The sequence below is a fragment of the Haliotis asinina genome, chromosome 14, assembly GCF_037392515.1.
Source record: "Haliotis asinina isolate JCU_RB_2024 chromosome 14, JCU_Hal_asi_v2, whole genome shotgun sequence".
NCBI classification, from domain to species: domain Eukaryota; kingdom Metazoa; phylum Mollusca; class Gastropoda; order Lepetellida; family Haliotidae; genus Haliotis; species Haliotis asinina.
In genome coordinates this window covers 44789825-44809045 of record NC_090293.1, presented here as the reverse complement: position 1 = coordinate 44809045, position 19221 = coordinate 44789825, and the positions used below count along the sequence as shown (strand labels likewise).

Genomic DNA, 19221 nt, shown 5'->3' with positions numbered 1-19221 from the left:
CAACCCTCGGTGGCACAGGGTACTTTAACTGTTACAGAAATGTACCCTGGACCCTGCGGTTCGAGTCACGTGACGTTGGAAATGCTCGTCATACAAAATAACAAAACAGAGACAATTTGTACGAAGAAAATGATTACAGAAGGTGATATATACCCTGATCTCGGTTGAAACTGTTGGGTCACATAACGTTATCTCGTAATCTTCGAGATATCCAACGTGCGACACAACAAGTATAACTAAATAGGGAATACCCACGGATGAAGCTTTTATTTCGAGACAAAGGGAGCTGCATTTATAGAGGTCCGCATGCGCTTGACTGTATTTGCAAAAGGGTATTCATCTTAACAGAATGGACAATATAATAATATCCTTCAGTATTAAAAAATGCACCACCCAGATGTCTGGTCCATGGTCCATTATTTACGGACCGCCGCCACATAGTTGGAACTATGCTGTCGTTAAACAACAGCCCAAAACTTTCTAATATATTCTTTCGGGACCGGGAAACGAACTTCTTCTCTAAACGATGGAGTGAGTGAGTGAGTGAGTGAGTTTGGTTTTACGCCGCTTTTAGCAATATTCCAGCGATATCACGGCGGGGGACACCAGAAAATGGGCCTCACACATTGTACCCATGTGGGGAATGGAACCCGGGTCTTCGGCGTGACGAGCGAACGCTTTAACCACTAGGCTACCCCACCGCCCCTCTAAACGATGGAAAGAACACATCCTGAATGTAGTTATTTCACGCAACTATCACATGACCTTAACCTCTACCAGAACCCTACCCTCTGACCTCATACGTCGTAACGGCAATAAACAAACGCCGCAGACATTGATGAATTAAATCTAAATAGAAACATCAGTATGAATTATTTCTGAGAATAGACTTCTTGAACATATTTAATAAAATTATCAACAAATATGAAGTGCCAATGTTTCCCAGCCCAGAAACTGCCTATAAACACAGAGTCTTCCATTACATTAATTACTCATATTTTCGTTCACGTGACCATGATAAATCCTGACAGTCAGGAGATACTTCAAAGAGAGCACGCCCGGCTCCGAGCAGCAATATATTTCAGTCCCAGCTAAACACAAGAATTTAACATGGTTCCGTCTCTGCGTCTGGTTATCGTGTAATCAACTAATAGGCTCCAGCCCTACCGCATATTAACTCTTCAATGGCGGTGCAGCATTAACGGAAGTACTCACTAAAGTACGGTCGGTTTATGCGGATTGAATGTCCACTCAATTCGGGTATTACTGTCGGCATGTCAGCTTCGTTATGATACATTCGGAAATGATCGGGTGATAAACTCGTGAAGGAGAACATGTTTGCTTGTTTAGAACGTACATTCAGTAAATCCTCTTCCATCTGAGTTTCTCGGGGAGTAAACCGGGAAATATATTTCAGTCGGATGTCTCAAACTATTAACATTACTTTCTCAATGAGCTAAACGTTTTATGATCAAAACATTTTTTTCAGAATATTTAGTACGGCTGGTAAAAAAATCTGCTTTATGAAAAAATATTTCTCTATTATATATTTCTTTAATGTTCTTGTACTGTCTTGTTATGGGTGTGGCATGGTTCATTTTCATTCGGTTTGGTTTGAGGCGGTGTGTCTGCTTTGCAGTGTTGCGTTGTCTTGCCTTGCCTCGCCATAGGCAAGACCCATGAAGATCCGGGGTAGACAAAGTTTTCAGCAACGCATGCTTGCCACAGAAGGCGACTATGCTTGTTGTAAGAGGCAACAGTGTGACACACACACGCACCCACAGAATGCACAAGAACGTAATAATACAGACATTGTTCAGAGAGATGCCATTTGCCCACACCCGGCTCATAGAAGTTCACCGCAAGAACTAAAACATTCCACACGGGGTGAACACCGTTATTATTGCTGTAGCCATATCATAACTTAAAAAAAAGTGGCATTACAAACTTGTCTATTGTAGTTGACATTTTTAGTGTAGATAACACCCCAGACGTGTTATGCAAATTTAATGCTTATAAAAGACATTTCTCATCATTTATGGCCCGAAAACAGGACCACGAGCCGTCAAGGAACGACAGGGGTAGACATGTGAGGGATCGCCTAGGCGAGGAGAACTTCATAAATCACACTAGGCGTTTTCTATAACTCATTTTGAAGTTAATTAACATTTCTCCATCTAAACTATCTCTTGAGAAGAGAGTCAGGGATGTAAGGGCACAATTACCAGGGAACTTTATTTCTCTACTATTTCAAAACTGCTTAAGTGTCTGTCGGTCGGTCAGTCAAGAACGCCATAAACCTTTAACGATGTTGTTAACAAATTGCCGAAACTGTCTGTTTAAAATTACCCCTGGCTAAATGTCCATCATCTTGTGATGGAGTCAGTTCGCATCCACTCCAAATCGAGGCTTGACGTGCCCAGCGACACAAAGACGCGCCATCCATATTAATTTGTCAAGAGAACCCAATCCCTTGCTAATCCACAATCTCCGTGTTAATAAATGCCCCGTTTATATTCATCAAGTGCTCTTTTCCGTGCCTTCTTGAACCCAAATTAGATTCAAAGGTTAAATTTAAACAGGTTTGAGTTGTAATCCCCTTTTTCTTGCGGAAGAAGCGGGGGAACTTAATTGCACGGGGAGCTCAAAGCTTCGCGGATTACCACGCACCGGATGAAGGGTCTGGCCATTGGCCATTGTGTTTGGGGTGGCAGGTACCGTATGGTCGGGAACAAGGGACGCGCACCTGTCATTGATACGGCGTGGTCAGTTGACAGTGGACAAGCACCTGTCATCAATGGTGAACACACATACCATGGGAAGGGGGCATGTAATTTTTTCAAAAGATCTTTTTGTTTGACTAAGGAGTTATTTATGATTACTAATTAAGAGGACTCAGCTCATGAAATTAGACTAAAAAGGTATTTGGAAAGAATTGATCCTATTTGTGTTTGTCGGTTTCAGGTTGATAAGTAGCTATTTCCTTAACTGAGAATGGAACGAAAGTCCCACCGTAAACACGGCTCAAACCTTGACAGGGATACAGTCATGTCATGGAAAGATACGCGTAGCTACTGTAGATTTCTAAATGACATATTCCTCGGACACGTGTAGTGGTATATGTAAACAGTATCACGTTTAAACAGATATGCACGGTGAAAAGTCAAGAAGGTATGAAGTCAAAGAAGTTGCTGTGCATGGATTGTTCGTTGGAATTCCTGTTGAGAGTCTTTGTAATATCATACATGGGCGTCAGTACCACTGTGTACCGGTAGAACGCCATCTTGCGCTGCATTGTTGAACCTAAATTATTATCTGTCAATGTATAAAATATGAAATATCTGCAGCATTAGGGAACAATTGTATCTTCAAACGGATACGATCCCTTACTGATAAATAAATTAATTTCATTTCATGGCGCAGATTAATATCACTGACCCGGAAATTGTTCGGATAAGATAAAGCTTCCGGGGTCAACTATACGGGTAATCTTTGTTTTCGATCTGGTTTCCTGGGTACGGGATGAATTGACGTCCGTTGTCAGGGTAGAGTTTAGTCATTAGGGGGCCGTCATCCGATATATCTTGGTCAAGAGTCCGGTCATCACTTCTGGCATATGATTAACTATCTACCTGTATCGGGGGGAAGCGAGACATTGCTATTGTTAAGGCGTTTCGTTGCAAGTAGCAGATCGTATTTCGTGATGAATGATGGCGTATGGTCTCTGGTCTCACAACTCAGACAAGTAGGGTATAGTTATGAGGTGTATGTTTTAAGAAGTGGGGATGTCGTAGTAGAATATGATGAAGTAGTGGTAGTGCACGAAACAGATGTTGAGAGAGTTTTAGTTGTGATGATGGGGAGTGTGAGATAGCATGCCTCTGTTCAACTTGCAGCGAATGGGTACCCGATAGGATCACATTGGAAAATGACTTTTAACGGTCTAGGGCCTGACATGCAATTTAAGATGTATGCTCTCCAGGGATTTAAAAATTATGATCGATAATTGTACATAGCGTGCTCGGGGGTTTCACAAAATAGTGATTGCATCACATGCACATATCTTCGAGGGTGTTTATTGTGTTTGGCATTTTAATTAATGTTTTCTTTTGAAAAATAATCCACAAACACCAGGTGTGAAGTTTCTTTGGTGCCTTAGTATCAAATTATGTATGCGGAATATCCTTTTTGCAACAACTTGAATATATATATATTTTTTTCTAAAATGCTGAGCCATGTTGTCTGGCGCCAGGTAACAAACCATTTGCTACCCTTTCCTCTAACACCTGGTGTCAACACTGACTCATCACTGTCATGGCTGTTTTGCCTTTAAAATGCAATGGGATTTGTAGCTGATATACGAGACGTCGACGCTGACATTTCTCATTTACCGTTTTTCCACAAATGCTTTAAATTTAATAAATGTGTAACCATGGAAACGTCTTCTTGATTAATCAAAGCTTATTTTGCAGTTAAAAGCAACGACTGACAGTTGAACTTTGGTGTCCTTGTTTAACGTCCACGAGAGGCCACTGGCTCTCTGTGTTAAATGTTACCGGTCACTGAGTGACCTGTTTTGTCTGAAATGTTCTGGGCGTTAGATAGCATCCTAGAGTAATTAATGCTCGTCTTATATAACTAGTTCGTTAGTCAAGAGGCAGACAATAGCCCACCATTTAGGATATAAAGGCATAAAACTGAGTTATAATGGTGCCAGGTTATAATGGTGTCGTCAAGCAAGTACGTTTTAATCACTTCCACCTTAGTTCAAGGGCTATAGATTGCTGCAAACCACACGTTGCTCTCAGACTCGAGCACCGTGTCACCCTGTCCATCAACCACCCTTTGGGATTGGTCAGCGTCTGGTCAGTGCGGGGACACGGAACGCGCACCTGCTACCCGATACCCATTCCTTGGTGGTCAAGGTGGTCAGTGGTTGTATTGACCTGCGATGTCTGGTCAGTCTGGGAACGCGCGCAATGTCACGCGCCCGCCTTCTGTCCATCCCACTTTCACTGACCATCCTACAAATAATGTCTTCTTTAAGGTCTTAACATGCCGACAATGATCGAGAAAAATAATTATTAGTTTAGGCCAACATTTTGTATAGTGCAAGCAGCGGCATTCAGTTGACATAGACGGGGTCGCTGAGTGGGAGTTACGGAAGTGGGGAGTGTTGGGGGAGGGGGAGTAAAATCTAGGAAGATTTAAAAATCTTACATCTGTTTACATATAACACAAGATGGTTACATCTTCAAAGCAAATAGCAGATCTCACTGTGGCAAGAGTGAATGACTTTACGCCGCACTCAGCGTACGCTCGTAACGCCGAATACCTGGGTTCGATTCCACACGTGTGCTCAATATGGGAAGCTCATTTCTGGTGTCCCTGACCGTGATAATCATGGAATATTGCTAAAAGCGACGTAAAACGTCACTCACTCACTCACGCAGGCAGGTGACACAGGACCCGACATTTACAACATAAGTACAGGTGAGGTATTCCCTATTCATGATCATGAAGTAATTCTTTTTTATTACTTTAGCATTACAAATTTCATTTTAAGTTTAATTTTAGTTTAAACGAAATTACGTATGTTATGCATCTGAAGAACCTCCCCAACCTTGTAAAGTGCACGGAAATAATGGCATGTCTGCATGAACTGTGAACCCATGCTGTCCCGATCGTAAATCGTACACAAATCGTACACATATCGCATGTACTGACAAATGCTTACCTCTGTCAAGTGAACCGAAACGGTAACATCGACTATTCTGTATTATCTGATAATATCCCAGGTGTAATTTCACTGATATTTAGGTTTCAAATGCCTCTCCGACGAAAACAGGACCAGCTCCACTTGCCTAATTTGCATCCCTTTTTCATTATAAAACATGCATATTTCATGTTACGAGCTTGTGTCATATATAAATTTCCGGGTCCTTACTTAATGATGAAAAGTACGAAAACATGGTGCCTTAGGAAAAGAACATTCTGGACAGGTGAGATAAAACGGCCACGCCTTACACGAGCAGATAAGCCTTTCGATCGAAACAATGCCTTGAGAAGATTCTGCTTTCTCACGTTATAGATTCATAGTAGCCCTTCGTTACGACAGGATCTGCTGCTGGCGGGTTCGAACCACCCCATGTTCAGCCTGATTGTTATTATAAGTTTCCTTCAACCAGACCCATCCATGCTCATGGGCCGGCATCGATTTGGGCTCTGTTCCGATATTACGTCTCTAAGACGTGATATACGAGGCGCAAAACGCAACTTACTCATTGTTCCCTGCCGGGCTAATGTTGCATCATATGTATCATATATGTCTTCTGGTATATCCTCATGTATCAACGTCTAGGTCTGTTGTCTAGAAACAGGCGGTGGGTCGCCTTGTGGTTAAAGCGTTCGCTCGTCACACCGAAAACCCGGGTCCGATTCCCACTTGAGTTCAGTTTGTGAAACCAATTTTTGGAGTCCCCCGCCATGATATTGCAGGAAAATTGTTTGAAAGCGGCGTAAAACTAAAGTGACTCAATCAGAGTATTGCTTTAGAAGCAGGCCAGATAGGAACAAATGTCACCACCGCTGTGTCACCGTCACTGACCACCCCAGACCGATAACTCACCAGCAACCGTCGTACAATGACAGTGTACATGCGAACGGTATAATCAAATACATCCTCACATTTACACCGCTAGAAATAATTGTTTTGACCAAAATTTCACCTCGGTCCCCTTTAACGCTGATACTGATGTACAGCGTCCCTCGGTGTCAAAGTAGGTGTTAACTGGTCGTATCTGCACGCCTACAGCGTCTCACATGCTGAGAACGGACGATACTTTACACCGACTTCGGTGTCACCCAGCGTGACATTTCGACACCTACAACGGTCACTCCAAACCATTAACCCTTTACCAGCCCAGGGTCTCGGTCCACGAAGCGTTCGTAGAGCTACGACATTCGTAAGATAATGGTAAATCATAGAGTTACGACAGGTCGTAACTTTACGAATTGTTGGTGGATCGGAACCAGAAGATGTCAACTAATCATCTTGCTCCTTACGAACACTGAAATTCTATTAACGTGAAGACTAATATTTTATAACAAAAATCTTAAACCTCTAAACTGACATGTCAGTTTGGAGGTTTAAGATTTTATAAAATAAAATGTCAGATTTTGCAAGCGAGTTCAAAAGAAGGTGGGCAACTCGAAATAGCAAACGGCGATCTTTAAAACATCTAAAGCAGTCCAGCTGAGTCCGTAATATTCTAAATTCAGGAATCACCAAACCAATTGTAAATTTTGTCAACCAAAAAACGACATATTATCAAAACCTACAAACTGACACAGTCATGTACCCTATTCACACATGCAAGTCCCAAAGAGGGCAGGTCAGTCGAGAGTACATGCGACCTCTTGAACACATAAACCAGTCCAAACGAACCTTAACATTCTGAAATTAATAAGTATACTGACAGCAAAAGAAAGCAAATGAAATCTCATAAAAGTAAGAATTCGTGTTTATGTCTTCTGTTTAAGAAACTGGACCAAAAAACGCCAGATTTGCGTTCAGTGTGTGTTCATTTCGGAGGCTTAATGTTAGTGTAACGTCTCCACTCCTCACATACATAGGTCCCAAAGAAGGTATGGTGTTCCAAAACTGTTAATGGAGAGTGTGACCTCGAAACACTTAAAGCTACGACAAAGCACTTGACACCATAAGAGTTACAACTCAAATTGACTACCACATCCTCCGATCACTCTCGCTGCTGAGTTCAACAAAGTGCTTTTTTTTCTTGAAAAATCACTTATACAAGAGAATGACATTTTGGAGCATACCACTGTCATCAGACATTAACCTTTTTTAAAAGATATACCATGACATTTTTGTTGAAAGCAGGCAAGATCTTAGTGGTGCTACTAAACATTGCCCGGAAATGAAAGGTATGCCCTTTGAATTCTCGAGAAAAGAAAAGTGTTGATCATAGTACTTTGAGTGTCGACCTAAGGAATTATTGTTGTCCGAATTCAAAGCGTTTCCAGATAAAAGACATCATGTTTGTTTGCGTCCACACAGTTCACGCCAGCTCCGGCTGCCGGAACAACTTCCGATGACATACCAGACACGACTTCACGAACACGACTCGTGACGAATCATACTTTGTAAGCAATATATTGTCTTCTGACAGCGTGTTAATTCAGGCACTTAAGTCGTTTATTATATTTTCTGGCCATACTTGTAGCTCCTCACTCAAGAGGCGTGACATGTCATAAACTTGAAGTCCTATTTCGAGTTATAAATTCATGGAAGACAGAGGACGAGATATATATTATATACATGCTTAATTTGTAATAGAGACTTGTTTTATTATTATATTTACAAAATAGATAATATCGGGATCGAGTGGTCAGACTCGCTTATTTGATTGACACCTGTTATCGGTTACAATTTCGAGTTCGATTCCCTGCAAGAGTGCAATGTGTGAAGCCTCTTTCCGGAGTCCCTAGACATGCACACAAAAAATATAAATGAAAATGAACACATTGACCCTCAAACATACAATCACGCTGAAGATCCAGGTTCGATTCCCTACATGTGTGAAGTCCATTTCTGCTAGACTTGTGCATTCATTTGAAATTCATATCGGAACACTGGTACTTTCATGTGTTCACTTATTCGTTTACATGAGTATATATATACATGTATCTGCATTCCCGACACTTGAGATGTTAATAGATCTAGAAATATCTAAACAATGGTACAGGTGCATGTCTCATGGCTCAGGCCAGTTGCCGGTCCAACACTCTGTCTGCTAACTCAATCCTTATCATATGCATCAATCAGGCAGGTGATCATTTGCTGCGCGCAGAGATGCTGGTCTCTCACATTTACCACTTTGGTGAGTGAGCTTATATTTACGCCACATTCACCAAAAGCTATATGGCGGCTCTCTGTAAAATATCGTGTCTAGATCAGACAATCCAGTGGCCAACAGCATGAGCATCGATCTACACATTTGGGATATGATGACATGTGTCAGTAAGCCTGACCATCCGACCCAGTTAGTTGCCTCTTACGACAGGCATGGGTTACTGAAGATCAATTCTAACCCGGATCTTCATGGGTCACAACTTTGGTGAAACCCACAGGCTGGGTATTAGTCCTATGGTCTCTGTTCTGAAGTTTGGCTGTCATATGGGAATTTTCATACTAGTAGTATGGTGCTGAAACCTTCGCTTTGACGCTACGATGTAAAGCCTCCTCACTCATACACTTTGATGTACGATCTTCGTTCACGTCAAGTTCGTGATATCCATAGATCGAGACAAATGTAGTGCTGGTGATAGACTGCAGTGTTAATAAACACAAACTGAGAAAGCTGAACTTGTACACAGGAGTGGATCAACAAAGTATAAACGTTTATAAAGAAGTTATCATGCTACAACAGTTGCCAAAACAATGTAAGCGTTAGTTTAACAGTCAGATAAACCTTTTTTGTGTGTTACGTTACTTGTTCTTCATTTGTTAACGGTGGCTTAATGGTTAAAGTGTTAGCTCGTCATTCCGAGAGATCATGTCATTTCCTACATGGGTACAATGTGTGAAACCCATTTCTGCTGTCCTTCGTGTTATATTGCTGGAATTCTGCGGCGTAAAGGTCAATTCACTTATTGATTCGGTGAAGATAATATCACCATAACGTTACATCGCCTAATATCGAAGTAGTCGAGTCCTAAGAGGCACTGTGTATCGATGATTACGATTAGCGTATATCCATTTGAGAAACAACGTTTGCAGTATCATCTTCACAAGTATCGAAAGGCCACACACGATGGAATCATGTTTCAACTTATCGCCCCTTGTCTCTCTCTTTCAAACTTTGCATTTTCTGAAACAATCCTATTCGGGTTTAAAGGGTCAATCCTCACTGACCACTGACCGCTCGTGCACCCCTGCCACAGTCACACACAAACACAGAGTGTGTAAGCCACACAATGACTATTTTACTAAGAAATCAAACAATTAACGCCGACCACTAATGAGACATCAGTCTACGACAATAGTAAACGGTCTACACAAGCACTGTGACGTACCCAACTCCGCCGGATCCAATAATGTCACAGGCGTTGCATGACACGCTGTCTATATTGTAACGACAGCTGCCGTCGCCTCACGGTTTATATGAATGGAAGTAGTTGCAGGTAAATATTATCTAGTGTCAACTTAGTAAACTGACACGGAGCTGACAGTAAATTAGCTGGACTTCGGAGATTGGTTTGCAGGGATTATGTTCAGTTAGTTGCTAATGTCATCGTACTGTCAAACTATTTGTGTGGGACATACCAGTAAGGTGATTTAGTTTCAGAAATACATATATAAAAACATGGTGAATATAAATTGGCGAGCAAAAAAGTGCACACAAAACATTTAGATTCGCCCAAATATCAGTCCAGTTAACGAAACATTGCAAACTCATGATCAAGGACCCAATTACAATGATACCGGTATCAAAACACATTACCGTCAAACAGTGTTTTTTGCTTGACTTTTTGTGGCCTCCGTCAAAGTGTGGGCTTACTTTTGTGTGGCAGGTTATTCTATGAGCTTTAATGATATGGCTACTTACAAAAGCACAAAGGGTCTCAATAGTTTCGCGTAAAGCATTTCCTGTGTTCGAATATGGGCATCATCTCAACACCACAACCGTAATTGCTCGATTCATCAGAATAGAATAATACAAAGACCTGCAACAATTCAAACCCCTCCTGTCTAAACTGATACGCCGTTTCGTAAATAAAAGAAAAAAAACTGTTGACATTCATATTGAAACACTCTGGTAAAAACAGAGCATATCTGCGATGCTGGATACACCATGAGTACTTGTCATCTCATCACAAACACACGCAAAGGTGAGTCAATTATAAGCAGAAAAGACACGGCAAATATATACACTGTGTGGACTGCATCGGACGTCATTTTGCAACTAATGTTTTTAATGTGTAAAAGTCAACCTGCTCATAATACACTTCTTAAGACCTTTCTTTATTGAGGCCTTGAATTATGATGTCACCTCCCTTCAACAACATAACCTAGTTAACGGGATATGAAAAAAAAACATTCTGTACACAATACTAAACGAAAACCACCACTTCGTTTCCACAACAAATATTTTATCTGAGGTGCTGATTTCACCTTTCAGTTACCCATCAGAGGCAGGTGGTTGCCGTCATGAACTGTCAATCAAAACTTAAGTATCAAGCCGGCCTGTTATCGCTCCAGCCAATCAGATTAGGGGCTCCCCCTGGTGCTAGGCAACGGGAGACTGACATGCGCAAGATTCCAATCTCGATCGCCTCAAACTTTCCTCAGAGAACTATGATATGCGCTAGTGGATACACGACTAGTTATCAATCCGTTATCACACCACGGGCTCCGGGTGTCCAGATGATGTATTAAGGAGAGTGTACAAGAAGGAAAGTCGTGTTTGTTTACTGCCATGGTTTCAAATAGCTCAGTCATTACCAAATAAACATGCTTGTAGCTTGTAAAGATTAGGCTTGACTTTAGAACTGTTTTAGTATCAATTTAAACAAACACAGTTTGACATTAAGAGCCTAAGCATCCAGTGCCATCCAATAGTTTCAAACTACCTCTCAGTAATACAGACCGAGGCAAAATAAACTATACCTTTCGGTTAACTTTATCATAAATTTATTTTTCAGACAAGAATATTTTGGGTCTGGCGGTCCCTGAGCACTAAATATTCACACATTATACGAATAAATGCACATGTAACTGCCTTGTTTGTTTGTTTAACGCTGCACTCAGCAATATTCCAGCTATATGGCGGCGTTCTGTAAATAATTGAGTCTGGATCAGACAATTTTGTGATCAACGTCATGAGCACCAGTCTACGCAGTTAAGATGGAATGTCAACCAAACCGTCATGCCTGGCCGTCTGATACTGTAAGTTGACACTGGCGACAAGCCTGGTTTGTTGAAGACCAGTTCTAAACCAGAATTTCTCGACCTATTTTTATCTTTTCATTTATCGGCGCAAATTTACAACATTGCAAAAATCCTGATAATAATGTCGTTGCAAATTTATTTATTACCCAAGCCGTCATTAAGCTGAAATAAACCTTAAACAAAATTGCCTGTGCACAGGTCACTTTCAATAAACTTTTAAAGGACTGAGTAATGGTTACATAGGCATAATCAAATTCAACAACTTTCTCAGTTTTCTGCTACATGAAAAAACACGGTCAACCTTTTCTGCCCGTCAGTTTTCAGCCAAGCCACAAGATTACATGATTTAATTCATTCAACCGACCACAAGTCAGACAAATTAAAACGTCAAATTTTACGTCGAAACATCCTGTTTCGATTACAAAATTTAATGATTTCATATTTTTTTTTCAAATATCGCTAAGTTTGAGACCTATTAGTAAGCTTCAATAAAAACGGCTGCAGTTGCCACAACGTACAGTGAGCCGGAGCACCGCCAGTCAGAAAGTACATGATCAGTTTCAAAACACCCTTTCCCACTTTCATCTTATATCTGCTGCATGAAAACTTATAGCCTGTGCATTTTTTATTCCGCTTTGGTTTTTTTTTGCTTCCTCGTTACAGATGGTGGAAAGCAGGTTCACGGCATTTGACTCGACGCGAGTTGAAATATTTATTGCCTTTATCCCTAAAGAAAACGTGTGCGCCATCCGTTTCCCAAGCAGGTAGTGGCGCATGGGAACTAGTCGGAACCGTTTTGTCAAATGTAGTGAGATGGAAATGCAGGGTTTCACGTGGAGTTGAGAATTGAATTTATACTGAATTTTATTTTGTTTTCATTTTTATATAATATAGTCCTGATATCGTTTTGTCAGTTGTCTTGTTTTTGTTTAGTTGGTATTGTTTTGTTTCATTTTTTTATCTGAATCCATTCGGTTGGGCTTTACTTTACATCGGCATTATTCCAGCCATAGAGTGACGAGATCAAGTCAAGGTACAAAGTTCAAAAGGGTTAACCTTTATCGTTCTATTTCCTGGTATGACTTGAACTTGATTTTATTGTGGATACTTATAACGGTAAATAACACTTCACATTTCATCGAACATAATACATGTAACACAACGTGTGTTACAGTTGATCAGTATTTGATGCCATTATTAATATGTAGCTTGAGATAAAAGAAAATGAAGATGGGGAAAGAGAGATAAGGGAAGGGAAAGGGTGCGGAACAGAGATACTCACCATGCTGATCTGTAATTCGTCGTCTTGGAAGAGGCATATAACCATTTTGTCTTACAATACTGAAAATTTTTTTAGTTAATTTCTGTCGGCGTAATGTGACGAAAGATCGAGTAGCACATGTCGTTGACGTTTTCAAAAATACGGGGTGTCGTTAAAACAATGGATCACTCATAGGGCGACATCAAATAACCTTATCTGTGAGACAGGCTACTTGTTACAGTGTTTAAGAATTATGGAACCCCGGGTACGACTATAGGATCGCTTTATGGAAAGGACCACGTGTTGAGATTCACAAAGCAATACTTGTAACTGTTTCGGCTCCTGCAGAGGTGGACATGTCGTGTACCTGGTTATGGGATGTCTTTATTAACTATGGCCCCATGTCACACATCGCATCACAGATCACTTGACGCTCCCTCGAGTGTACAACCAGTAGCACAAGCCATGAGCCTAATAGTACATTCTGGGGCCATAATTACACATTAGATGTATGATTGGGACGCTAATGGTGCCTTTCGCTGACCCATCTACCTGCCCTGTCAGGCGTCCAGATGACCACGTGAGCTCGTGACTGGAAGGTCAACCTCGGCAGGTTCCCACATAAAGACCGAGAACCCCTAGGTGCATTTTCCGATTACGAAATAGCAAAATTTCACAGAAACACAAACTTCAGGATGTAAACCCTAAGTAATCCTCCCCCAAAGTTCCTCTACGTGTCGTCTGCGTTTGACCTTGTCTGTTTTGTTACACGTGCTGTGGGTGACGTGACGCTCAGCTACCTATCCCGATAACTGATAAAAGGACATTATGCATGGACGTCAAGCGCTTTGTCATGCGCAAAACTCGACACATGTATCCCATCTGACGGAAGCCTTAATGACCAAACAACAAAAGACGTTTCAAGAAAAAAATCGAGTACATTAGGCAGCAATGCAGCGAAGTCAACGTTTGCAGATCGCTCTGTCGCATTTTTTCATTGACTTAAAATGGATATTTTTAAAGCAATGGTTGTGTGAGGTTGTTGTGTTGGGAGAGTTTGTAATCGCCGCGTCATTAGAAATCGTAGCTGGTAAAAGTTCATCTGTCAAGTCTGAGCACGTCAAAATGGCCGACTTGAAGTCAGCTGTACGCTGGACAATGCCAGTGCTTTGACAAAGAAATCTGAAACCTACTTTCAGCGAGTAGCACGTTATTGTAGTGTACAGACGAAACACGGGTCATAGTCGGAACAAACCTGATATTCAAATCCACCATCAACAGGATCCACCGTCAACTAAGGTCGACAACTCTGTTTAAGGAATGGCGACATTCCACTATGATTCCTACGCCATGGGTGATATCATATATCAGTTAATCTCGGCGTTTCAATAGAAATCAACCCGAAACTGACACTCTGGAAAACAGGACTGTGCAACAAACAGATCATATCGCTACGTCTGTCTTACGCCTGTGATAAGATTGTAGGAGGAACTACAAAATTGATATTTCTTAAATCTGTGGCCATTACGAGTTTGAATGCAGCACCCCGGTTATCGTCAGTTCACGTTTGTGTACGGGAGGTAAAATATCGTGGCCATTATCGCCGGACTCATGAATGTCGCGGTCGTAACTTACGATGATCGCAAGTCTACCAGACAAGTTGGCGTGGTCGTAATGTCGGGTTGCTAATAGACACCGGACGTGAGACAGTCTTGCTTACGTCAAATCTGGGCCGAACAAACCTGTGGTAGATATCACGAGCACCACCACCTCCAGAGTACTGGGACACGTACGCGTATTCAGCCAGGAAACAAAATACGACCGCCAATAACCAACGACAACGTTTAGTCAACGCCAACAACTACCGCGGTACACTACACACAGTAAGAACTGATCTCCGTTCTCAAGGCAGCTCTAAAGTGAAAACGATAATTAATTTCTTTTTATAAGCGATGGTTTATTTATTGCTATAGAGGTGAGTATTGTGATATCTTGTCCTGGGCGTAAGTAGGCTCTTATCGTCCGACATATTTACGACAACGTACGTCCATTTAGGTACACGTAAACACACTTACGCAACACCTGTTATCGGACGCGGACATCGGAAGACAAGCCGGTAAACAACACAGCAGTTACACTGAGATACTAACAGGATACGAACAAAATGGCGTGCAAAGGAAGACTTTGCTCCACACAGAACAAGATACGAACAAAATGGCGCCTAGTGGAAGACAATTATTCACCACAAACTTCATAAAGAAACCGTTTATGTCGTCATCAAAATGCAACTGTTCCACGACTTGGTACCCAGTTCATGACAACGTTGTAAATACTGCAGATGCGAACTGAAGAAATTCCGTCATGGAATTCAGGAACTCAGTAAATTCATATTTGCAACAGTTACATGAGGAGAAAAAATGTTTAAAATACACTGAATGAAACTTTCTGAGGCTATCAGATGACCCAGGTCAAATTATTCTTGAAATCGGCGGGACCTACCCCCAAGTTAGTTCAACCCTTTAAATGTTTTATCACATCACTGAAGATAAAAGTAAAAAGGGAATGATAGTGTGTAATGACTTGCAAATGTTTACATCGGAATAGTTGCATAAACAGATAAAGCTGATTTTGTTAAATCTTATACTTTCCAAGATGCCTCCATGCTAGATGAATGTAACGATAGTGAGTGGGTTCGAGAGATAGAGCTGGGGAAGGGGGAAGATAAATATTGGTTGCGGGGGCGGAGGAAATATGATAGAGAGAAAGGTATTGCAGTGATGATAGAAAGTGGGGTGGAGGGATGAAGAAGGATATGGCGAGAGCACATGATACCTGGTAGAAGGGAGGTGGGGTGGATTGATGAATGGGGAAGGATAGGGGTAGAGAGAAAGGAAGATGTACCTGAATAATGGTAGTGGGACAGTGATAGAGGGTAGACGGATAATGGTAGAAAGGAGAGAGGAAGAGCAACAGGAGAGGTTAGACGAACAATGATAGATGGACAGTGATAGACGGGTAGATGGATATTGGTAGAAAGGAGGAGAGAGAAAAAGCAACAAAATGAGAGGGACAGTGATAGAGGGTAGACGCATAGTGGTAGAGGGCTAGATGTAAAAGGTAGCAGGGGTAGTGGTAGAGTGTAGTAAAAAGAGAGGGAAATGAGGTAAATGAAGAAATCGACAGAGAAAGAGAGAATGGTTAAGAGGAAAGCTGGAAAGAGAGAAAGTGAGAGTTATAAAGCTTACAATGCGACGAAAAGCATTAGTCCCAAGCTAAATGATCCTTTAACATCATTACTTCTTTCAGCTTTCCGGTTGAACCCCAATCACACGTACAGTTCCTAGAATTCAGTTTTATTGATTAGAAAATAACAAAATGGTTGAAACAAAAGTTGAGAAAAACTGTGCATTCTGTAAGTTGGGACTGATCACAATTGGTCATTGTTTGTCGTTAGAGGGTCAACATTCCGACACGGAGTGCTACAGTTACCATGGGAACTCATTGAACCAGGAGACACCAACAGAGTTGTGCAATTCGATCGCTTAACCCGAACTTTTAACATAAATTATCTTTCATTGTCTGAATTATTGCAGACTCTAAAGATGACCTCCTGCGCTTGTAAAGCGCATTTTCTCCCACTCGTGACAGTTGTTGATGTTATCCAATACAGTTCAAACGCCGTCTGTGGTTGGTCAATAGGGCACGAATATCATGACACACTAGTAACAGCAGAAACAAAGACACACAAACAAGGCATGTGATTGGCTCACACAAGAGGACATCAAACAAGCCTTTTGATTGGTCAACAATGAAAGAGCAAATACAAGGCGTATCAAAGATCGGGGTCAGATGTCAAGATGGCGGTAGGACAGGGGAAGTACAACCATTTGGTAATTGACTCTCTCTGACCTGTCTTGTTAATCTAGGAACTTGATTCGGACATTGATTTCGGCCCAAATCGGCGTGATTAAACTCCTGAAAGGGCCACTTGACCACGTTTACTGGGACTTTCAGGAACACTGCGAAATAAATGATGCTTAAATAGAATTTGATTGCGTTGAGATCGCTATACGGTAAAAGACACTTCCCCATTGGAACCGTGTTGGTTTAAACAAACCTTTGAACAAAGCCGACGTTTTACGGTCAAGGGTTAAGGGGTAAGGTCAGAAAGCTGGCGGCAAACTATCATTTGCAAGATAACAGACTTTTGGAAATGTTTGAAAATCAATCATCCGTGCTGTTAGTTTGGTTATCAGTAGTTGTTGAAAATGTTCATCTAAACAAATTTAGACATTACGTGAAACAAATTATTCAATTTTAAAAGAAAGTGGGTGAGTGAATTGGGTTTTACACTGCTTTTGAGCAGTTTTCCAGTTTATGGTATCCCAAATCCTCCGTCCTCCACCTCCACTACACCCCACCCCACACATCCCACCACCACCCACCACCCGCCAGTTCTGAGTTGTCATTCCAACGTGAAATAAAAAAAGTGTTCCCTTTTCAGTTCCCCCTGAAAAGTTTAAAAATACAACAAAATTATACCTCTCACTCATGCGCACCCATGTTAAAGAAAAACACAGTCAGCTTCATCTGTGATCATTTGCATTTCTAAAAAAATGTTTTCGAAGCAAAACAACTCGAAAGGAATGTTGAAACTAGAAAACACATTTTTGAAAAAATATTTATATAGTTTGACTATGTAACTGTCTGTAAGGAAATGGTAGTTTAAACGATAAACTCTAAAACACAAATCTGAACAAAAAACATGTGGTCCGTTAATCTAGACTTGACTCTTTAAAGGATACAATTACTATACATGCATATACATCCACTGGCTTAGCGTTCAGAACACAGTACAGTCTTGATGCAAGGCTAGTTTGATAGACACCATCTGTCTATGGTCGTTTTAATGTCCACACGCTGGAGCATGCGCAGTGCATGCATACATTAAAACAACCAACAATTAACTTATCAGTAAGGTGGGAGTTGAGATTATGATGCATGTTTTACAAACGGACATTGGTATACAAGACGTATGTTTGATGTTAAAATACTTCAGCTGGTAGTTAATAATATATGCACCATCAAAAATAGATTTTATGCCTTCATATGAGCAATAACATTAACAATTTCTGACAATTTCCACTGCTTACTGTCCAAAATTGCTAACTTTATACAAACGCCAAACGGATTTTTCACGAAGCATGAACCTATTTACTCAGAAATAGCTCCGCGGTGGACTATACTCAACCCGCATCGCGTATTGATCTGACAGCGTTAAATACATAAGTAATAGACAAGGGAGGTAGTCTTCTGCATATCAGCGATCTTTACAACATGTTTTCACTCTTTGGCTATAAATGATGGGTTATTTTGAAGCGACATGCAGTGAGCTTCTCAGAAACTGAACTTTCAAAATAGATCGCCACTTGCGGGAACAAAACATGCCAACAGCCCACAGGCATGTCTGTGAGTTAGGAAGGAAGCATTTTCTGGTATAGCATGAGATATATACGTTGCAGAATCTATTTTAACTGCCATCATTAATCTGCTTCCAAATACAACTGTTTTCAGAAACGTGGGCGGTAAAACATCGTTAATTTAAAACCCTTGTCACTGCGTCGAGCTATCCGTTGTTCGAGTCAAAACGAGTATCAGAATGAGACCAGAACGGCAAGAGCAGTCTACTTTGATTACCGGCACACGCTGACATCTATTCTGCCTTACAGGGGAGGTTAAGTAGCTCCGTGGTTAATGCGTTCGCTCGTAGGGTCCGGGTTCAAATCCCCCCAACGCGTCAGGCCAGGTGTCCCTGCCACGATATGACTGGAATGGTGCAGACCGCGGTGTAAAACATGCTTATTCAGATATACTTGGTTCTTAGAGTCCATACACAGTTCTTGGAAGTACGGTTTGGGGTCCTACAGCTGAACTACCGTGTACATTAGAGGTTAAATGTTTTCTTCTAAAACGCTTGGTACTATGG

The 19221-nt window shown here is 41.3% G+C and overlaps 2 protein-coding genes across 2 annotated transcripts in view; one reads left to right on the top strand and one right to left on the bottom strand.

Annotated features, from left to right (window-relative positions):
- The window catches only part of LOC137261066 (lactadherin-like), a 257593-nt gene that overhangs the window by 140821 nt on the left and 97551 nt on the right, over positions 1-19221 (bottom strand). The gene's annotated exons all lie outside the window — the stretch shown is intronic.
- The window catches only part of LOC137261071 (ADP-ribosylation factor-like protein 1), a 382131-nt gene continuing 373786 nt past the window's right edge, over positions 10877-19221 (top strand). Inside the window, exon 1 of the mRNA XM_067798740.1 lies at positions 10877-10881. Within this exon, the coding sequence (XP_067654841.1) occupies positions 10878-10881 (4 nt within the window). The 5' untranslated portion in view covers position 10877. The remainder of the gene's footprint in view (positions 10882-19221) is intronic.